The sequence below is a fragment of the Protopterus annectens genome, chromosome 6.part0, assembly GCF_019279795.1.
Source record: "Protopterus annectens isolate FY-2018-M chromosome 6.part0, PAN1.0, whole genome shotgun sequence".
NCBI classification, from domain to species: domain Eukaryota; kingdom Metazoa; phylum Chordata; order Ceratodontiformes; family Protopteridae; genus Protopterus; species Protopterus annectens.
The window spans coordinates 297,161,824-297,185,933 of NC_056737.1; the positions used below are offsets into that span (position 1 = coordinate 297,161,824).

At 41.7% G+C, this 24,110-nt stretch overlaps 1 protein-coding gene across 1 annotated transcript in view; it reads left to right on the forward strand.

Annotated features, from left to right (window-relative positions):
* The window catches only part of LOC122803824 (serine palmitoyltransferase 2-like), a 581,324-nt gene that overhangs the window by 250,472 nt on the left and 306,742 nt on the right, over window positions 1-24,110 (forward strand). The window contains exon 4 of the mRNA XM_044073509.1: window positions 16,679-16,827. Within this exon, the coding sequence (XP_043929444.1) occupies window positions 16,679-16,827 (149 nt within the window). The remainder of the gene's footprint in view (window positions 1-16,678; window positions 16,828-24,110) is intronic.

A 24,110-nucleotide genomic window follows, 5' to 3' on the forward strand; every position in this document is an offset into this window, starting at 1 on the left:
GGTGCATAATGGGACTGGGGAAGAAGCTTGGGTACTTGGTAAAGTGATCAGTTGCCAGATCAGATCTGCCTATGGCAAATATCCTAGTATTCAAAGTGAATGGACTAGAGAGTATAAAGATTCAGTGTTATGGCAAGTACTTAATTTCTGTTTTGATTCCTTTGCTGAAAAAAAGATATAAAGGACAGCTAGTGACAAAATTGTTTCCATTTGGCACTGGTGCTGCATTTACTTCTGCTGTTACAGCAAGTGCCACAGCCTGCCTGGTCCAGTGAAGCTCATTCTACCATGGATAATAGCCATGACAATGGATTTTATGAGGAGGTGGATGCTAAAACCATCCTAGAGGCAGCCACCTAGTCTCCATCTTCACCTCCACAGTACTCGACTACAAGTTGGATACACTGTCCAGGGCTACAATAGGATAGGCCAAGACTGTACCCCAAAGCATCTTTTGCAGTGCTACACAAACTACTTCCATCACACAGCCTATCAACACTTTTGAAGCCTGCAAAAGTTATTGTCAGTGGCACAACATGTAGCACACTTGCCATTGATGCTGAAAGATCAGAAGGCTGGAGATTCTATCCCCAGTCCAGGTGCATGAATTAATTTCCATTAGTGACACTGCAGCGCAGCATAAGAGAAGGGGTGCTGTATTCCTGAGTGCATCATCTTTCAAAAGAAGCGTTAAACCAAGGCCCCATTTGCTTGAGTTGGTAGTAGCTCAGATGAATGTAAAATATCTCACAGCACCTATTAAAAAGATTAGTGGAAGTTCCTTGATGCCCTGGCCATAATTTCCTCCTATAGTATAGATATCACTTAAGGTCTCTTCTGAAAAAGAGTTCAGTAGCCTTGTGGGACTAACCCAGTAAACTAAGGATGGATGGATAGATGGGTAGATAGATAATGAAGGACATAGTACAATTGTGTATTCATAGTACAATCGTGTATTCAAAGAGATCACTTTTGCAATGCCGGTTCCCTCCCACTGTAGATCCTTATCTTTCTCTCTTGGGCCATGGTTGGCCCCCTTACTTTCTTTTTGTCTGTATCTAGTCCTCTCTCCACCACTGCCTTTGGACAAGTGTAGAATTATAAATCTAGGTAGGGATTTATCTAAAGATGGTATCCTCCTCACTCATGATTGATTCCATTATCTATGCTCTGACAAGAACATGTCACTTTTTTTTTTTTTTTACATATACCTTGTCCTGGAGACATAAAATTTTGAATTTCAGACAAGGAGCCTTTTAATGCTATGTGGCAAGAAAACTTTGAAGATGGTGCGGATATGCACTCCTCTTTTTTCCAGCATGCTTTAGCTTGCCTACAGTTACGCATACTACATATAAAGTGAAAAAAACTAAGCTGCTCTGTACTGGCCAGATGGATGGGACACCTGATGGTGAAGTGTGAGAAATAATGAATTTTGCAACAGTAATTAGTTCAAACATCTACTATTATGTCAAGTTACCTACAGTAGTGTGCTATATGCACAGTGCCCCTGTTTCTGGATGTAACTGTGTCCACACCAGTTGTTGTTCAGACACAGCCAGCAGTAACAGGAAAGCTAGAGATTTGGAAGAGGCTGCAGCAGTCTCAGCTATTTTCAGAATGCCCAACAACCCAGAGGTATTCAAAATTGCCAAAATCTTCAGGGATACAGTTATCCATAAGCAGGGGATCTGCAGTCTGCTGTATTGAGGACTTGACAGACTTTTCTACATTGGAGGCAGTTAGTGGCTGCCAGTCCCTCCTTATTGTAGTTGACTGTTTCTCAGCAGAAGTGGCTGAAGACATTGTATAACCTTTGGATGTTAATCTTCTCCTCCTTCCCTCCTAGACTGCACTCACTTCCTCTTCCAGATGTCCCACACACTGTCCGATGACTGCAGCAAGAAAAGAGGCTGTAAGCTGCTGCATAAAAGTCAGTCAGGAAGTCTCATCACTTCAGCAAAGGATAGGGCTTTATTCAAGTTTCTGTTTGGTGCTCAAGTAAATGAACTTCAGACCCATTCTTGACTTGAGCAGCTTGAGTTGGTGTGTTCCAGAAAAGCAATCTTGTATAGTTATGCTGCAGTCCATTATCCTCTGTCTACAGGTAGGAGACTGGTTGCCCTTTGGATGTCCAAGATACCTGCTTAGATATAAAGGCCATCAAGGTGTGCCTGAAATTTTTATGCTTCCACATAGGATTCAGAAAGTTTTGGTTTTGGACTCTATTTGGTCTCGCTGCTGTGTCAACATATCTAAGGCTGCTGGACAGAATCTTTCCGTATCTGAATGACTGGCTCCTGGTGACCCCCCATAATGGATTGTCTGGCTACCACCAGGAACTAGCTTTTGTTTCAGTTTCAATCTTTAGGGGTAGCAATGAACTTAGCAAAGTGCCAGTTGATGCCCGCACCATCACTCATATTAATCATGTTCAGGATGAACTGTGTTTTTGTCATACATTTCTCCCACAAGAAAGATTTCTTTCTTCTACTTATTTTTCAGGTTCTGCAGGAGTCTGTTATGACAGCTGTCTGTCAAAACATTTGGGGTTAAGGTAGTGTCCATTTACGTAGTTCCCAATGTATATATTCACTTGAGGCTTTCTACAGTGGACCCTCAGTACAGTGGAAACAATTATTGAATCTGTTATTCGACTTCCTCACCATTATTTCAAGAAGTAGAAGGATTATCTTGGATGGTAGATTAAGTGTAGGCTGTCTGTGCAGACCCATCTAAGCTACCACCCCAGTACCCCAGTAGTGACTGTTGCTATGGATGCTTCTACTTTAAGTTGGGTGGAATCATCAAGAGCAAATTACTCAAGGGACATGGATAAAGAGTCCTTGTTGCACATCATTGTTTTGGAAATGAGTATTTGTATGACCTTGTAATTATTCCAAGACTGTCTCCCTCCAGGTGCTGTTGCCATCCACTCCAGCAATTATGTATGTGGTTTAGTGCATAAACAAACAAGAAGGAACCAATTCCTGACTGCTACAGTGGGAAGCCATGACAGTAGAGGAATAGTTCTCTGCAGCAAACAACCTTCTGACCTCAAGTCACATCCTAGTACAAGCCAATTCTTGAGTAGATTGTCGCAGCCATTGAGTAATGGTGCTTCACAAGTGGTCTGTCAACAAGTCTGTAGCCGGACCTCTGTTTCAGCATGGGGAGGGTAGCCTTACTGTAACCTCTTTACATCCACTACTTATATCAAATGTAAACATTTATTTTCCCTTATTTTTCCCATGTAAAGGTGTCCCAGAGGCGCCCTTGTCCAAAAGCGGCATTAGGTTTCCTCTGTGTTTTTCTTTTTGGTTCTCAAGAAAATAAAGGACCTCAAAACCATTAATGTTCTTGGTGTTTCACTGTTGCAGTCATCACACTTGGGTTGTCTGCCTGCAGGTAGCCCTCAGTCGCCCGAATACCAGATTTTTAGGATTTCTGTGTTGGATGCTGTCGCTTCTTCAATGATGTCAGGTCGTCAGGGGTATAAAACATGCAGCTGATGCCATTACATCAGCTTTTCTTGCTGAGCGGTGCCCGAAGCAGAAGCTGTTTGCAAGTGCCAGTTGGCCACCTCCTGAAATTTTCGTTTTCCGAGTTTCAGACCTGAAGTCTTCTAAAAGATCAGTTCCCCATTGGGGATCCTTTTTTATTGTTCTAACCGATGTCAGAAAAAATTAATAATTGTCTTGCCTGTGGAAAGCATATACCTCACAGAGATTTTCATTCTTATTGCGTCACCTGTTTAGGCCCAGACCACAATATTCCTTGTTCTCAGTTTTGTGCCCTGTTCAAAGCCTTAACTATTTGTCGTCGACTATTTTTGTCACTAAATTTTTTCACTCTCATTCTCCGTATTCCGAAATGGCTTTGATAAGCCATCCGACTACCGATCTTCCAAAAAAGCGTAAGGATAAAGACAGAAACAGACCGCATAGGTCCAAAACTGCCGACGACACTTCCATTAAGCTAGGCGCCAGTCCGCCGGTCCTCAGGCACTTTTACAGCCTCTGATACCCATTTCTACAGATTCACAGGCCTCTACTGAGACCCATTCGGAATCCCGTATGCTGCGAGATGCTTCTTCAACTGTGGAACCTGCGAATGTCTCTACCTTGGATGGGTCCGGAGCCATTGTGCAGCACCGGCTTCTGAGGGTGTATTCAGGCCTTCCGATGTTCGTATTAAACAGACTACTTCGTTTCAAACCAAAAGTACTGAATTTCACAGGCCCAGAGTTCGCACTACGCCTAGGAAACAGATGACCAAAGCGCATTCTCAGGCCCCCATGCCACAGAAACAAATGCTTAGAATGGCTGAAGACCTTATTACTTTAATTAGAGGAAGCCAGCCTTCCCCCTCTAAAAGACCAAGAACTTATTTTCCTTTTGATTCTTCAGATCATGAGTCTGATGACTTTGATCCTTCTGATTACCAGGACATACCTTTATCTACCTATGAGGATTCTGATGCAGAGGATTCCATTCCCTCTGCTTCCCCACCAGAGGCTTTTTCTTTCGGTGAAACCCTGCATACCCTCCGAGAGCATTTCCGGTGGGAGTGCCAGGACTACCCACAGTCCAAAAAGGGACTCTGGGAATTTTAAACTTGCCTCAGCACAGACCTCTAGCTATCCGTCCTGTTCTGGAAGTTGTAGATGATGTCTTCATGGAATCCAGTCTTACCCCTGATACTTTGCCACCATCTCCCAGGAAACCTGACAGGTACTACAGAGTACCTGACTCTCAAAATTCCTATTTAAGAATCCTACTGCGGATCCAGTGACCATTTCCCAGGGACCTAAAGGCATTAAGGCTACTACAGCCAGAAACCTTACCCCTTTGGACAGGGATTCTAGGGCTTTAGACAGATGGGGTAAGAAGGTATACACGTCTGCTACTCTTGCCATCAGGGCTTTAAATTGCCAGTTTCACATGTTAAGTATCAGCAACATATTATGGACCTAATTGAACAAAAAATGATTTTGATTCCTGATTGTGCAGAACATAAAGATTTACAAGAGTTGATGCATTCTGCTAACCAAGTTGGAAAACATACTTTGCAATGTGGTTTTGATGCCTTAGAAGCATATTTCAGGGCTGCTGTAACTGGGTCTGTTCTTGGAAGACAGGCTTGGCTTAAGGAACAAATCTTGCCAGACCATATCAAAAACAACTCCCAACACCTCCAAAAATAAATTGTACCACACGGCTCCAAAATTCAGTAACGAAAATAACAGCCAAACTTGTAGAAAGATTTTGAGTTTTATTACAATTCTGGTACCTCGGCCTTCGCCTTCAATGGAATAACTTACAAATTGAAATGCAAGTCTTTATATACCACTTACAAAAATTAGATAATTATGTAATTAATCAATCAGTCAATAAAGTATCCTAATAAATAACATATGAATAAATAATTCATACACATTCTGACTTGATTCATTTTTCATTTTTAACATTCAAATTTCCAAATTCATACCATTTGGAAAAAGAGTATTAAAATTAATAATATATCTAGACTCCCAAATTTAATAATCTTTTTAGAAAATTATTGTCAGACTCCATTGACCCATAAGGTTTAGCTAAAACACTAAAAATTAAATCCTTAACTGCACCCCCATGTTCTTTATGGAAGTGACTAGCTACCGGGCTATCTAATCTTGAATTTCTAACATCCCCCAGATGTTCTAAAATTCTTGTTTTAACCTTACGTTTTGTCTGTCCTACATACCATTTTGGTACTGGACAGTTGCACCCGATAACATAAACAACCCCAAAAGAATTGCAATCCAAATAATCTCTGGCATTGTATAAAACAACATTAATTCTAGTCCCATCTAGGTTCCTGATCTTATTGCATACCTTACATCTTCCACAAGCATGGGCACCTGCATTTGCTCCCTTAACTCTATTTTTCTTACTTCTTACCAATTCTTTTAAATTTTGAAACCTCCCAAAAGAAAATATCAATTTCCTTGGAATAATATCCTTTAAGCCATCATCATTCATAATGATAGGCCACAATGCCAATACTGTACTTCTAAAAATATGGGAAAATCCTGAAAATCTGGAAACAAAAAATATTTGGTCCCTATCATCCATTGCCTTTTCATCCTTACCCCTCTTGTTTCCTCCATTGTTTTTCAGTTTCCTATTCCAAGAACTGAATTCATTATGCCTTAAGCCCAATTCTCTTTCCACCTTTAATCTAGCAAAATTTACACTTTCATCAGAATAACCCCTAGCACAAAGCTTCTGATACACTCTATCAAATTCCAACATAATATTATTCCTCTCAGAAGTATTATATGCAATACGTTTGAATTCCCCAAAAGGTAAAGAATCAATAAGGTGGACACTATGCATACTAGATGCATATAGAAAATTATTAACTGCTGTGGATTTGTGAAAAGGCTTATATTGAATCTTGCCATTCGACCCCACATAAAATTCTATATCCAAATACTGAATATTATTGCCACCTATAATAAAAGTAAAATCTGAACCACATGGGTTCATCTTAAGGCCAGACACAAAATCTCCAAATTCCCTGTGATTTCCTTTAAACAAAAACAAGAGGTCATCTATAAATCTCTTATATTTAACCACTCTGTTTTGAAAAAAATCTTTTGAATAAACAAACAGATTTTCAAAATATCTCATAAAAATAATGGCATAAGAGGGAGCAAAGCAGGCACCCATTGCTGTGCCTTCTTTTTGCAAAATTTTTTTTTTATCAAACTCAAAGTAATTATGAGTAAGACAAAACTCTAAAAGGTTAATGATGTAAGTAGTTCTTGGACCCTCACCCAGCAGTTTACTCACTGCTTCCAGGCCCCATTTAATACTAATACTTGTATACAAAGACTTAACATCCATGCTCACCCAGTAGAAATTGTTCTCCCAAGTGGCTTCCTTAAAGGAATCACATACTTCCTTAGTATTTTTAACATGTGAGGGTATCCTTGAAAGATATACCTCCAATACCGAGTGCAAAAACAAGCCAACATTATGTAAAAAAGCATGTCTTCCTGAAACAATCGGACGTCCTGGTGGATTTTTCATATCCTTATGTACTTTTGGCAAAATAAAAAATCTAGCATCCCTTGGCTTTTTAATGAACAATTTCTTAACATCCATAGATGTAAAAAAACCCAAGCATTCACCTCTTTCCAAAACCTCAAATAAAGCATCATTAAACTCTCCTATTGTGTTAGAAGGCAAGCAAACATAAGTATTTGTATCAGATAAAATATCTAAGACTATAGAATTGTATTTCTCCCTGGGCAAAATTACCCAATTACCACCTTTGTCAGATTCCGTAATGACATATTTTTCACAATTCTCCCTCACTTCACAGAAAGCTTGCCATTCTACCCTTGACAAATTGTATTCCACTAAATGTTTTTTAAAGAATGCAAAATCCTTCATTAATTGCTTGCTTAAGGTTTTTTCAAAGACATTAATACTATTGTTCAATCTTGGTGGAACAAATTCACTTACATATGGTACTTTAGGAACATTAAACTTTCCATAACCTGTATGAAATTCAAAATTACCATCAGAAAACATATCAAATGTCTAAAAATTCATTTTCATAAATAGACATATCCAGTAATGAATTTTCAAAAACAGAAATGTCATTTAATACCATTGCTTCATTTGCATCAATCTTAGACACACTTTCCTTGTTAGCAAAATATACTTTGAGATGCAATTTCCTACAAAACTCTCTGACCTCCAGAATAACATCGGCCAGAGAGGGCACATGTGTAGGAACAAACTTCGTCCCTTTGTATAATACTTTTTTCATTGTGTCAGTAATATTTAAATCAGACAAATTAATAATATTTAAATTCTCATCTGTATCTAACAAATGCTCGTCTAAAACGAATGCAAACCCACCACCATCACCAAATAAATGTTCACAATCAACAATTCCTCGTCCTACTGGTAAAAAAATCAATTCCTCTTTCTTTTGGCTTGAAAACGCCGATTGCGACCTTTTCTTTGAGTTGGGCTCTGCTTGTCGGTGATTATAGTCTCTTTAGAACTATTGGAACCCGATGAGACCTCCAAATTTGTCTCCTCAAAGGAAACACTTTTCCTTCCCGCCGAACTCATCTCCACCAATGAACCGGAAGTGTCCCTAGGGCCGCGAGATCTGCTTCTGCTGTATTTTGAAGCAGATCTACCCCGCCCCTTTTTAAAGCCATATTGCCAAGAAAAAATGTTCCCTGTACTATAGTCATTGGTATCGCGTACAAATTTCTTTTTCTTCCATTGAATAACTTGCATTTCAATTTTGGACACCCTTAATTTTATTTCAGTTAAATTCTGCTCAAAGTCACCCTCAAGCGAACTATGAATAAGAGTGTCTTGCAATTCCATAATATCAGAACGTACCTTATTAAGCGTTCTCTCATTACGCCTAATAAGTACCCGCAACCAATTCAAAGTACATTGTAGGGAAATTTCCTTCCATGCTGCCAGAAGATCTGATTCATCCTCAGTGAACTCATAGGCAGGCAATCGATCCACCCTAAGTCCCCTGGGAGTAATATTAGAACTCACATATTTCTGTAGTAATTTCAGGTCATAAAAAACGTCATTTCTTTAACCATCAATTTTTCAAGTTCATCAAATTTCATGGTATGATCCTTGCTAACACACAACCACGGGTCATTGGAGGCTAACCTCCTCTCTCTGTCCTTCCAAATGGAAGCTAGGTCCAAAGCATTAACACCATTCCTAGCACTTCCAGGTGGTCCTGCTGTTTCATTGCTGGACATAATGATTGACCACAAAAACAACTCCATCACCTCCAAAAATAAATTGTACCACACAGCTCCAAAATTCAGCAACGAAAATAACAGCCAAATTTGTAGAAAGATTTTGAGTTTTATTAAAATTCTGGTACCTCTGCCTTCGCCTTCAATGGAATAACTTACAATTTGAAATACAAGTCTTTATATACCACTTACAAAAATTAGATAATTATATAATTAATCAATCAATCAATAAAGTATTTATCCTAATAAATAACATATAAATAAATGAATAAATAATTCATCCACATTTTGATTGCAATTCTTTTGGGGTTGTTTATGTTATCGGGTGTAACTGTCCAGTACCAAAATGGTATGTAGGACAGACAAAACGTAAGGTTAAAACAAGAATTTTAGAACATCTGGGGGATGTTAGAAATTTAAGATTAGATATCCCGGTAGCTAGTCACTTCCATAAAGAACATGGGGGTGCAGTTAAGGATTACATTTTTAGTGTTTTAGCTAAACCTTATGGGTCAATGGAGTCTGACAATAATTTTCTAAAAAGATTATTCAATTTGGAGTCTAGATATATTATTAATTTTAATACTCCTTTTCCAAATGGTATGAATTTGGAAATTTTAATGTTAAAAATGAAAAATGAATCAAGTTGGAATGTGTATGAATTATTTATTCATTTATTTATATGTTATTTATTAGGATAAATACTTTATTGATTGATTGATTAATTGTATAATTATCTAATTTTTGTAAGTGGTATATAAAGACTTGTATTTCAAATTGTAAGTTATTCCATTGAATGCGAAGGCCGAGGTACCAGAATTGTAATAAAACTCAAAGTCTTTCTACAAGTTTGGCTGTTATTTTCGTTGCTGAATTTCGGAGCTGTGCGGTACAGACCATATCAAAGCAAAATTACTAGATGCTCCATTAAACCAAGAATGTCTGTTTGGCACTAAAGCAGAAGAAGTCCTCAATAAAATGGAGGAAAAAGCTAAATCTATGCAAACTGTTAAATATTTCTTACAGATACAGCCACCTAGATTCAGTAGGCATTGGCCTTCTAAAAACTTGTCTTTTCATGTCCCTCCCAGACCTTCAGTTCAAACCAAGGGGCAGCAGACCACCAAGACTACAGCCTCATGGTATACACAGATCAAAACAATGGAGTGCTCCCACCTCAAAAAACAAGGAGTAGTAAGCCACCATCCTATGGAAAAAGTTCACAATGACTTGTCCTTCATCCTTCCAAGCCTTGCCCAAGTACTTGCACCCTTAGGAGGAAAACTCGCCCTTCATGCAAAAACCTGGGAGTACATTACCCAGGACAGATGGGTCTTGAACATTGTATCCCATGGATACAGATTCCACTTCTGCTCACTGCCAACCCCAAGCAGATGGCCGGACTCCCCCCCCCCCCCCAAACCAGTGGGCAGAGGCCCAAAAGCAAGTACTTTCTATTTTCAGTATCAAGGCTATTCAGCCTGTCCCAGCAGAGCAAAGTGGACCAAGTTTTTACTCCAGACTGTTTCTGGTACCCAGAAAAGAAAACTATTGGCACCTTAAACACCTTCCTGGTGGTTCCAAGATTCAAAATGCTTACTCTCCAACAGCTGCTTCCTATGCTAGCCAAGGACTCCTGGCTAGCCACCCTAGACTTAAGCTTGTCTGCACATCCCCATAAGAGAATCTTGCAGGAAATATCTACGTTTCAGAGCAGGCTGTATGCACTGTCAGTTCTCTGCACTTCTCTTTGGCTTATCTACTGCGCCCAGGGTATTCACAAAATGCCTAGCTCCAGCCATTGCATATTGCAGGCAGAAAAATTCAAATTTACCCATACTTGGTCGATTGTTGGATTTAGGCGGACAGTCCTGAATTGCTTCTTCAGCACCTGACATTTGTAAAGAGACTTCTAACTTCACTGGGGTATACCATCAACGAAAAGAAATCACATCTGGTACCCAGCCAAAAGATTGCATTCCTGGGAGCAATCTTGAACACAACTTCCCAGATGGCATTCCTCACTCCAGAAAAACAGATTTATTTGACAAACTACTTCAATCTACTGGCCACCTAAACCCAGCTGTCTGCTAGGAAAATACTGCAAGTCCTAGGGTTCATGGCCTCTTGCATTCTACTAATTCCATATGCAAGACTGCAAATGAGGAAACTTCAATGGTACTTAAAAAGCCTCTGGTGTCAACATTCTCAGGACCCGGAAACAATGATTCCTATCATTCTTTGCCCCTAAGGACAGAGTTCCTTTGGTGGGCAGAGGCTTGCTACCACAACAAGGGACTCCCTTTCACTCACCCAACCGCCGCCCAAACCCTGACAACAGATGCACCAGACTATGCATGGGGGCCTCACATGGCAGGCAAATGCATTCAAGGCAAATGGAGCCCAAAACAAATGCACCTGCATATCAATCAAAAATAAATTTTAGCTGTACAGAATGCACTGACAGCCTTCAAATACCTTATCCTTCTAGAGCAACTGTTGATAAAGACAGACAACACCACAGTTATGTGGTACATAAACAAGTAGGGGGAACCCATTCCTACCCACTCTGCAGGTTAGCCATGGCTCTGTGGAACACAGCCTTGAGCAATCAAGTGCACCTGCACGCTCAGTTCCTGCCAGGCAAACTAAATTCACTGGCAGACGACTTAAGCAGAAATCTAATGGACCCACATGAGTAGAAACTGGAACCCAAATCATTCAAGCTTCTGATCCGCAGGTGGGGGGTACCAGTGGTGGACCTATTTTTTTTCCCCGCAGAACTATCAATTGTGCAAATTTTGCACCAGAACTCCCCACAGCCAAGTATGGAAAGTGGATGCCCTGTCCTTTACACGGGAAAACCTCTCAATCTTTGCCTTTCCCCCTCTGCCCCTCCTCTCGAAGGTTCTACTAAAGATCAAACAGGACAAGCCAAGGACAATCCTGATTGCACCAGACTGGCCACGCCAGCACTGGTACCCACTTTTGCACAGTCTGACAGTAGTGCCACCATGGCACCTGCCTCTGACCCCTTCCCTGCTGCCCCAGCAGGAGCGCCAGATTTTGCATCCTCAGCTGCAACCCCCTGAACCTAGCAGCCTGGCTCAACCCCTGAGTACATCAACAGCAACTCTCAATAAACAGGTGCTGGATGTCATCCTTGAAGCAAGGAGGCCTAGTACTAGGAAATCCTATTCAGAAAACTGGAAAAGATACTGTACTTGGAGCCAGTCTCAGGGAATGGACACATCCGTGGCAGCTACCTAAATTACCTAACAGAACTGCTGCACAAAGGCCTGTCCTTCTCTTCAATTAAGATTCATGCCTCTGCCATCTCAGCTCATTTCAATACTGAGCCACCCCTGTTCTCACCCTCTGGTCAAACAATTCCTGAGAGGAGCCAAAAATTTAAGACCCCCCCCCCCCCAGAAGAGCTTCCACTCCAGCCTGGGACCTTAACTTTGTACTGGAGACGCTCACGCTTCCTCCCTTTGAACCTGCTGCTACAGCAGAGTTAAAATTCCTCTCTTGGAAAACAGTCTTACTTCTAGCCATCACTTCAGCAAGAAGAGTGTCGGAATTGCAGGCCCTTATGGCCATGGAACCCTTCATTAGCTTCCATGCGGACAGAGTTTCCCTCAGGACTAACCCATCATTTATGCCCAAGGTGGTATTTAGTGTGGCTTTAAACCATTCCATTCATTTACCAACCTTTTTCCCCCTCAGAATAAAGGGGAAAGGATCCTGCACTCCCTGGACGTGCACAGGAAGCTTAGGTTCTACCTGGACAGGACTAAACCTTTCAGAAAATCTGACCAGCTGCTAGTCAGCTTTGCTACAGGGGCAGAGGGCAAGGCCATTTCAAAGCAAACCATCTCTAAATGGATAGCACACTGCATCCATTTCTACTACAAACACCATGGAAAACCTACACCGCAGGGGATCAGGACCCATTCCACTAGGGCTGCCTCAACCTCTACAGCATTTCTCAGGGGAGTCCCTACCAGGGACATCCTGGAAGCTGCAACCTGGAGTTCTGTACACACCTTCACCAAGCATTACCACTTACCTATCTTTTCTAAATCCAGAGCTGGATTTGCCACAGCAGTCGTACAAGGCCTGCTAGCCAGCCCTAATACTTCTTGACTGCCTCCACCCTTCCTCAGGTTTGGGAATCAACCCAAGTGTGATGACTGCAACAGTGAAACACGAAGAACATAGTACAGTTGTGTACACTTGCCATAAATGTAGATGTTAGAGTGTATTCACTGTTGCACCTCCCTCCACCCCCCTGACTTCTCTATACTCTACATATCCTTCTTTTGGCCATATCTTATAACTATGGTATTTATCTTTTACTGGGGATGTTGAACACCATGTTATTGCTTCCTGTTTTGGGGGCTCCTGACATCTGGGGCAAGAAAAACTGATGTAATGGTGTTGGCTGCATGTTTTATACCCCTGACGTCATGGAAGAAGTGACAGCATCCAATGCAGAAATCCCAAGACTCTGGTATTCAGGCCGAATGAGGGCTATCTGCAGGCAGATAACCCAAGTGTGATGACTGCAACAGTGAATACACATCTACATTTATGGTTAGGGTACACAACTGTACTTTGACTTGAGCAGCTTGACTCAGTGTGTTTCCCCTTTATTCCCAGATTTCTAGAAAAAAAAAGAACATGATGTGTTCCAATGGCAGCTCAGACAGTGCTTCCAACCCAAAAAACAGATCCCAAGGGGCAAAGAGGATCTTTGACTGGTAAAAGTAATTGAGAGTTCCATTTTGGCCGCAGCAAATGTGGTGTCTCTTGCAATGAACTCATCATCTGGATGGACTTGTGTGTCTTAGGCCAGCCAGGAGACTTTGTCACCTTCCTGATAAGACCCACCTGCACCTTCACTCCCAATGACTATCTGTATGGTTTCTCTAATTATGTTGATGAGGGATCCTTCATCCCTGGATATGATGGTAGTTCATATCCTCACTTGTGCTCAGAGACACTATGCCAAAACAACTTATAAAAGTGAACTCGCTTTTCCATTTGGAACACAGACCATTGTTTATATTCTTTCACTGTTCTGCTTCTATCTGTTTTACAGTATTTGTCTCAATTTGAGTCGTTTCTGAGCTGTTCATCAGTTAAAGTGCATTTATCAGCTATTTTAGTTTTTCAACGGGGCGCCAATTTAATGCAATCCTTAAATTTGTGCAGAACTTTTCTTAAGGGGTGCTTTTCTGCTTCAGACACCAGACAAAGATCTTCTTTCCCTCTTGGGATCTGTTTTTTTTTTTTTTTTTTGGTTGGAAGCACTGTCTGGGCTGCCCTTTGAGCACATTGCTACTTTTGAAGTATCAAAGAAAACAAATTGAGAAAACTGACTGAAGGTCCACAGAGTACAAAAAAATCTTTAGCGAACAAACCAATGTAGACCACCACAATCCTTCGATAAAACACTAATTTAATATGACAAGGCAAAATTCAACAAGCAGTTTTTAACACAGATAAGCGCTTTCGGGCTCTGCCCTTCTTCAGATGAAATTAAATACCTAATTCAAAACTGTTTCTTCTCTCTCAGTGGCATCTACTAGGCTACCCTTTCTTATACTAGGAAATACATTTGCAATAGCTCTAAATCTAAACTGATGGTCATTATACTAGAAATATGCACAATGCACTTTATAAACATATAGAAGTAAATAATGACCATCAGTTTAGATTTAGAGCTATTGCAAATGTATTTCCTAGTATAAGAAAGGGTAGCCTAGTAGATGCCACTGAGAGAAGAAGCAAAGTGGATAATTGAGCTTTTAGCTTATAGGACACCAGGACTAAATGAATTTGTTCCTATGAAACCCGCCCTCAAAGATAGGAGGGTGCAATATAAATTTTGATTGGTTGGAAACTGTTTTGAATTAGGTATTTAAATATGACTAAGATTGTTTTTATTTCATCTGAAGAAGGGCAGAGCCCGAAAGCGCTTATCTGTGTTAAAAACTGCTTGTTGAATTTTGCCTTGTCATATTAAATTAGTGTTTTATCGAAGGATTGTGGTGGTCTACATTGGTTTGTTCGCTACTTTTGAAGTATGCATTGTTTTCCTGTAAAACTTTATTTCCTAGTTGCAAGAACTTCCAGCAGGAGAATCACATTCGAAACTTGTCCATTTTCCTTTCCACAAAGCATCCATCAGACTGAAGCCTTCCTTTTATACCAAATATTGCAGCATAAGCAACTCTAAATCAGTCTGTTAGTGTACTAATATTCTTTCCAAATTACTCTAGCAAAGGAGAATATATTTTGCATTGCATGGAAGTTCACGAACAATTCTGATTTCATTTGAGAATAACTAAATCTGTTAGGAAAGGTTCTTAGCTGTCTGTTTCATAATCAAAGAAATCTGGGGGGATAAAGGATGTAATCTGGAGATTGGTAAAAATTTTCAAAAATGGTTCTCAAATTTCATAAAACTTTGTTGCAAAATGTAGGAAAGTCTTAATCATTTAGCTTAGGGCCCATTCTTTTAGGTCCTTGGGTGGCTCTCAAGCTTTCTTTAGGAATGCATTCTTACATGCTATTTGTGCAGCAACTACATGGGTTTCACTGAATTCTTTTGCAAAAGCTTGTAAGCTGGATGTGTGACCTTAATATCTGGGTTTTCATTTGGTACTGCCATTATCAGGGATATTCTTTGATGAGCATCCATCCAAAAGGCTAGCTTGAGACTGTTCTACAGGGAATGAGAATGAAACTCCAGTCCCATGTAGTAAAGTCCTGTACTTTAACAATAGGGTCTGGCTAGTCAGGTTCATCCTTGTCACCATTCCTGCCTTCTATCCAACAGACTGAAACTGGCAGGTCTTACTGGCAGATTCCATGCTTTGCATTATTTTTCTTTGCCTTGTATAGCTTGTGGGGTTTTTGTGACCTGGAGAAGGGTCTGCCTCAACAGGGGATTATAGGTAAAGGGGGAGGTGATAGGCCACCAGCTAGGAAAAGTTTTCACAGCTGGGCTTTTGTTATGGATTTTTTTCTCCGGTAGTTAAAGGTTCATTTATACTTTCAGATAGTTTGCTGCATTTTTTGTAGGAATATTAAAATGCAGAAGTAATTCTTTTTTATCATGTCATCTGTGTTTTGTTTTTCTTTTTCTAGTTTTCCATTTCGTGCTTTGTTTTCAGGAGTATGTTCAAGATGGGATCTAAATATTTTTTCTGAGGTTTTGGCTGTAAGCAAGTCAGGTGTGAAATCAACACATATAGCCTGTTCACTTAGTTTTCTGACGTGTGGCTTTATTTTATGTATTGATTTTTTTTGTATTTTCATTAGTAGTCGTATTAGATATCACAATTTGTAAAAGTCAAATGTGGGATGTGGGTGAGTATATGCAAGCAGTCATGGAAGGACCTTTTTTTTGGAGGCTGTATTTTAAAAATGCAAACTGAAATTCAAAGTTCATTTCAATGACATCCTTTATCTTTGTCCATCACTGAAATACAGCCAGTCAGGCTTGTATGTTTTAGAAAATTAGTAGTCTAATAGTTAACAGCAGTGCCATCATGTGGTACAGACACGATACTGTGTGCAGTTTGTGCTGAGACAGAAAAAGATAATCCCCGGAGCCCTTCCAAGTATAGTAAGGTTTTAAGCATATATTACACATTCTGAGTAAAAATCTTTGCTCAGAATGCATCAGACCATTGATGTCATGAGACATGATTAGGTAGGCAAATTCTACATCCATCATGACAGGGACAGGAACACAGACCTGAATATTTTTATAGTTGTAAATTTACTAATTCTAGCGTAGACTTGGTGGAATGCATAACATAAGTAGTGAATGTGTTTTCCTTCTAAAAATGATTACAGGTTCACAGGGAATGTGATTAAAGATGTTATTAATTTGGGTTCGTACAACTACTTGGGATTTGCAGAGAACACTGGACTCTGTACAGAAGCAGCAGCTGCTGTCACCAAAGAGTATGGCGTTGGAGTGTGCAGTACCAGACAGGAGCTTGGTAAGTTTATTTTTTTTTTATTTTTTTTTTTTTTAAGTGTTAAAAGATGTACTGTTTCAGGCAGTCTGCAGTGAGAAACTAATACATTTTATCTTGGCCTTTGATTTAAAAAGTTTATAATTTAACTGCTGTAGTTTTTGCAGTGTATATTTGCCAGGAGTTAATGCTTGTTTGCAAAAGAATTCTGGGCTGCCATGTTAAGTGTCAAGAGCAGGAAGCTACTTTAGTACTTTATGCATGGACATAGTGAATATGTCTTATGTGTTTCGATGAGGTGCAGTGTTTTGGGTAATAAATTTATGAACCCCCCCCTCTACAACTGAGACTTCTCTTGGGTTTTGAATTTCTTTACCTGGACATAGAGCTTAGAGATTCCAATTTGCCTTCCCTTATCAGTATATGGTAGTGTAAGATGCAGGGCTTTTGGTCTAGAACTGGTACATGGATGGCTGACTAGACATGACCAGAGAATCCAATGTCTTTCTATTCCCATGCTGCAGTATTCATAACATGAGGGAGATGTCTGGCCAGTATACCAAAGACTTGAACTACTGCAAGATACATGCGATGCACATAGAACAGCCGATGTTGACCATTAAAGGAATGTCTACATGTACCATCCTCAGAACTTCCCTGCCTCCAGTCCAAATGATAGCTTCCACCATTTGTCTGATTGCTGAAAGTTTCCTACAGTTCAGATAATTTTCTGTCTGGGTTCTGCTCACAACTACAAGGCCTGTGCTATCTGTCAGGGGTTTGACCATAAAACACTCCATAGTGGTCTGTCTGCCATTAATATATATCTCAAAAAACAGAGACTAAAGGGATTAGCGCTAGGCATGGAAGGTACTCTGGGTCCGTCGTGTGAGCCCCCGAAGAAAAAGGCAAAAAAAGGCCTTGAATCTTCGTCTGTACCTCTGATCCCGGACGTCCCTCTCGAGGACGGTGAAAGCCCGGAAGTACGTATGGTGTCTGTTTCTCCTCCTTCAGCAGGTACAGATTTAGAAGCCCTCAGGGAGGGTTCCTTCAGCACATCTACAGAGGTATCACAGACATCCGTTATGGATGGTAAGGGGGAACCACGGCTCACTTCTTCAAACATTCCACAAAGTACCTCTCCTGACCCTTCCATTGAGGGTTTTCCAGCATCAGGTCCAAAGCCTAGGCATACTTTGGCCCTTCCATCCCAGCCTAAGGTAGGCCTTCCTCTCAGCAGGAAACAAACATGGGTCTCCTAGTCAGGAGCCTTCCCCAGACTGGCAAGCCTTTTCCCAAGGAATTTTGAATTATTTCCTGGCACTTAGGCCTTCCAATTTGCAACCACCTTGTCCAGCATCTCCTATTTCCCCTCCACCTAGGAGTACATCTGCTGAACAAGAGGTCTCTGAAAAAGATGACTCCTCTTCAGATGAGTCCCTGGCCTACTCTACTCAAATAGACTCTCCTCTGTGTTATGCCTCCCCTGAAGTTGATTCCAGCAGTGGCGATCCTCCTGAAGAGGATATTACATTTGGAGAAGCTATCTCCAGCATGAGGGAATTTTTGAAGTGGGAAAGCTCCCAGGTTTCGGAAGTACAAAAGAGGTACTATGACCTCTTACAAATAAATTCTCCTGTTGTTTCAACCATTCTGCCTATTTTGCCAGCTTTCCAAGATGCCTTTCTTGCAGCATCAAAAAAAAACCCGATTCACAACCTCCTGCTCCTAAAAGACCAGACAGGTTCTATGAAGTTCCTGAAGACAGTAGTTACCTGTACGAATGTCCTCTTGCACACCTAGCTGTGCTCTCTCTCTCTCTTCTGATGAAACCACTAAATTACTGCCCTCCACCAACTTCCTGCCCTCAGATAAGGACAGTAAAATGATGGAGCGAATTGGGAAAAAGGTCCACAGCTATTCTACTCTGGATCTTAGGGCCATTAATTATCAGACACATGTCTAAGTATGTTTTGACCCTACTTTCACAGGCATCTAAATAGCTGACAGATCTTCCAGATTCTGCAGTAAAATCCCAGCTTTCTTCCTTCTTGGCAGTTTCGTCTCTGGTTACCAGGTATTCCATAAAGTGCAGTTATGATGCAGCTGAGTCTGCAAGCTCAGCCTTATCTGATTGTGTCCTCAGGAGATGTTCCTGCCTGAGATTGCAGCCTTTTCCTGAGGATATCAAGGCAAAACTTATGGATGCATCACTTAACAATACTGCCTTCTTTGGTTCTAATGCTGCAGTCCTGTTCAACTCCCTTCAAGAGAAAGGAAAAGAACTTCAGGAATGTAACCATATTTTTGTTTCCCCCATTCCTAAATAGCATAGGAACTACCCTTCTAGGTCTCATTTTGCATGGAAGAAGACCTGTGCACCTTTCTAGCAGCACAAGAAGACACCTTCTAGGTCTCAGCCATCCTGTGCTCAAAAGGCCCCCTTTCCAGACAAGCCAGGTAGTCTGTGACTACATGACAGCTTTCTCAGAAATCCCCCTTTCCCAGTGCCTTTCTCATTTCCTTTCAAAATGGACAAGCATTACCACAGACAAATGGATCCTGTCTGTTGTACAAGGAGGTTACTACATAACCTGGAAAACCACTCCTCCCTTCATGGGGATTCCTCAACCCCCAAAGGACCACATCCACCTTTTTCTTCAAGTCATCCAAGACTTGCAATCACAATGAACCATACAGGAGGTTCCCTTCTTGGAAAGAGGAAAAGGGTTCTACTCCAGGATGTTCTTAGTTCCCAGGAAAGATGGTCCTTGGAGACCAATTTTAGACTTGTCCCAACTCAGTCTGTTCCTTCAAGTCCCCCACCTTTAGGATGCTCACCCCATAAACTCTGTTTCCACTCTTGCTATCTCAGGCTTACCTGGTTTCCTTAGACATAAAGGATGCATACCTTCACATTCCCATCCACCCTCTAGTCAGGAAATTGTTACGTTTTTCTGTTGCTTCCTCTCATTTTCAGTTCTGTGCTTTGTCTTTTGGACTCTCTATGGCTCCAGTATTCACAAAGTGTTTGGCTCCTGTCATTGCATTTTGCAGACTCCAGGGATTCTCATCTACCTTTACCTGGACGACCTGTTCATTCAAGCAGAACATCCAGACACTTGGCAACAGAACTTTCAAACCACCATCTCTTTGCTCCTTAGTCTGGGGTTCGCCAACAACTACAGCAAGTCTTCCCTTCCTTCCTTCTCAGGGCCAGGTTTTCCTAGGTTGCGGGATAAGGACAGACCTTGTGATGGCTTTCTTGCCTTTGCAAAAGGTGCAGTCAGTGCAGCCTTACTTCCCACAGTTCCTTTCTCTGTCCAGTCTGACTGCCAGGGAATTCCTCAGAATGCTAGAGTTTATTATGGCTTCAGTTATTCCAGTGCTGCCCCTAGCCAGACTCCACATGTGAAGGTTCCAGTGGTACCTGAAAACACTCTGGTCTCAGCATGCTCATCCTCTAGAGTTTGTCCTTTCTCTTTTTCCCTGGCTAAAGAAGGAATTGCTTTGGTGGATTCAACAAATTTCTGAGAATCCAGGACTCCTCTTTTAGCCACTTCCTCTAATTCATGAAATGTTCACAGATGCTTCAGATCTGTGGTGGGGAGCAACTCTGGAAAACCTAAAGGTCCAAGGCCTGTGGCCTCCCACCATAAGGAAGCAACACATCAACATCAAAGCGATGAGGGGTCTGATCCTTGCCCTTCAAGCCTTCATGTCATCTCTTCTACCAGACCCTTTGAGACTGTTCATATGATACAGGCCCACAAATGGATGATCCACAGGGATCTGGACCTTCTTCACTAGTGGGGTACACCTCAAGTACATCTCTTTGCCTTCACTGTGAACAGACATCTTCCAAGGTTCTGTGCCAGACTGCCACACCCTTTGGTTTGGAAGGTGGGCTCCCTACCTTTCTCATGGTAGGGTGCACACTGCAGAGTGCACACTGCAGAGTGCATTCTTTTCAATCTTATTTTTAAGCATCCCTGTGACTAGCACTTTCTCTAATACCTGCTGGAAAGCACTAGGAAGCCTTAAACTCATACAAACACTGAACTCTCCTTGTTAATAAGGAGAAATTAATAGTAGGCACTAAACAGCCTATAATTGCAAAGTACCTTGCTAAGGAAACAGCTCCTGTACTTTACAAAGAAAAAAAAAAGCCCCAAACCAGGCATGTCCAAGGGTCAGCTTCCGGTGATTTCTCCTGTCCACCTGGTGAATCTGGGCATACTGGGGCAATGCAGCAATTGCCTCATGTACACAGACAACCCTCTCCTCCTACCACCCAACACTACAACCTGTGAGAGATGCACTTACATAGCCAAAATGGAAGCAAAGCTCTGTCCACCCAAGATTGTGCTTAACAGTCAAGAGAAGAAGGTTAACACCCACACTACACCTCAAGCAACACATAGCCCTTCTATACCCGCACCACCAACACCCACATATAGCAACACTAAATCCACATATGCAGAGGCCCTTAACTGTAACCTGCCCAAGCAACAAAGACCTCTGAAGCTGAAACGCAAACAAACACCAATCACAACCAATGTGTCACATAGTTCACAACACCAGTGTGCCACCCAGCAACAGCCCCCAAGGCAAGACAATGTACCTAACACTTTAGTCATAGGTGACTCTATAGTCCGGCACACTGATGTCCATCTGACCAGGTTGAATAAGGAGAAAATTACATTCAGCTGCCTGTCGGGTGCCAGGATCCGCCACATAACGCATGCACTCAAGTCACTCCACAACAAGTACAAATATGACTCTGTCATTGTCCATGTTGGAGTGAATGACTTGAGACGTACCTCCCTGGACTACATGAAAAGAGACATGAAAGAGCTCTCGGATCATGTGGCCCAGGCAGGTATGACCCTAGCCCTGAGTAGCATCCTGCCTTCGCCCAGAATGATACCACAATATAAGGATAAAATGATTGACTTCAACAATTGGCTAAGCTTATGGTGTCATTCAAAGGGGATCCAGTATCTGTCTGCCTGGGATGACATGATTGACAGACCACGATGCTTTGCCAGAGATGGTCTGCACCTGTCACCCCTGGGATTCAGGTTACTGGCTAAGGCTCTTGCCACCCCTATAGTGCCTTTTTTAGGCAAACTTCAAAGGACAAAACCACCACCGTAACAGGTACAAGCATGCAAAATCTGAAGGTAATGCTACTCAATGCTAGAAGTCTAAACCTCAAAATGCACTCTCTCAAGGCACTCCTAAAAATAGAGAACATCGATATCTGTGCAGTAACTGAGACCTGGTTCAAGGCTCCAGAGAGCACCCCTGCAATACCAGGCTACAACTCTTACCACACTTTTCGGCCACCAAACCAGGACCGAAACACTAAAGGTGGAGGAGTGTCATTATTCACCAAGGATATTCACACCACCAGGCTAGTTGGCCAACACAATGTGTCTGAAAGTCTCCAAGTGCAACTAACACTAGGTAAGACTGCAATCCAAATTGTAGCTTGCTACAGATCCCCCCACCATACCCCAAGATTCTCACTACACCTTTTTAAACATACTGGAAAATATTAAGATAGAACCAAACACCCTAATACTGGGTGATTTTAACTACCCTGCTATTAACTGGGAAAACTACTCATGTCCCAACACCTTTGCGCAACGGTTCTTGGAATTCATAAATTCCAACGCCCTGGATCAACTAATCCATAGTCCCACCAGGGACTCCAATATCCTAGACCTGGTCATTACCAACATGGCAAATCAATGCTCCATACCTGTGGTCACCCCCTCGTTAGTCAGGTCTGACCATAAGCTAATCACCCTTAACATCCACATCCCACCCCCACCCCCCAGTAAAGAAACCACCATAAAAAACCTCTCCAAAGCCAACTTCATGCTACTCAAGTCAGAAGTGACAAACTTCATGACACCCATGCAGACGGGAACTGAAAGTTCAACTGCTGAATCCTACACTAAGGCACTGTACGAGCACATCCACTCATGCATGAATCGTGCCATCCCAAATAGAACCAAAATGCTCTCATCCAAAAAAAGGAAGTCAATCTGGTGGTCCCCTGCCATAAACAAACTTTACAACAAAAGGAAGAAACTTTTGCAGAATAGAGGAAAATCCCAGGATGCAAAAAACTCCCTTACTAGCCTCAGTAAGAAACTGAGATGCCTCATAAAATCCTCCAAAGCTTGTTATGAAAATAAAATTGCCAAAGATTCCAAAGACAACCACAATACATTCTATAACTATGTCAAGAATCTAAATGGCAATGCTCAGATCTCCTCTGATCTAAAACAGAATGGCAATAAATATACTGATCCAAAGGATATTGCCAATATCCTGGCAGATCGATTCAGTGCCAACTTCACCCCCCTCTCACCCCCTAAATGGCCCATCTCAATACCAGAAGATTGCCAAATTCCAGTAATAACGGCCACACAGGTACAAAACGCACTCTCTAAAGCCAAGAATACAGCATCCATGGGACCAGATGACATCCTGGGCTGTGTACTACATGAACTACAATATGAACTGGCACCTCACCTAAGTGTCATGTTTAATCATAGCCTCACCTCAGGTTTCGTGCCCACTGAGTGGCGCAGAGCTACAGTTATCCCAATCCACAAGGGGGGATCCACCTTGGATCCCGGAAACTACCGTCCCATCAGTCTGACAAGCCTTATCTGCAAGGCCATGGAGCGTATTATCATGGAACTTATAAACAAAGACATTGGCAACCTTCAAACACTGGACCCCACCCAGTTTGGGTTTGTGAAGGGCCGATCTTGTCTCCTGAACCTGATTGACTTCTTTGAATCAGTCTCCAGAGACATGGACAAGGGTAAGGTGGTCCACACAGCCTATCTAGACCTTGCCAAGGCCTTTGACACCATCCCCACTCTGGAATCATAGATAAACTTACTAAGTTGGGTATTAATCCCTATGTCACCCAATGGGTTGCTAAATGGCTTACTGATAGAACCCACACTGTAAAAGTAGCCGACTCCAAATCCAGCTCCAGACAAGTGACAAGTGGAGTACCTCAGGGTTCAGTCCTAGGGCCGCTCTTGTTTGGCATCTACTTCTCTGAAGTACAGGTCAACACTAAGGGACTCTGGCTAACAAAGTTTGCAGATGACTACAAACTGGGAGCCATTATTGAATCCCCAAATGATGTGGATACTCTACAAAAGGGCCTTACAGAAACAGATGCTTGGTGCCAGAGCCATGGGCTCAAGCTCAATGCCAAGAAATGTATTGTTATCCCCTTTGGGAAAAAACATGTATCCATGAATTAC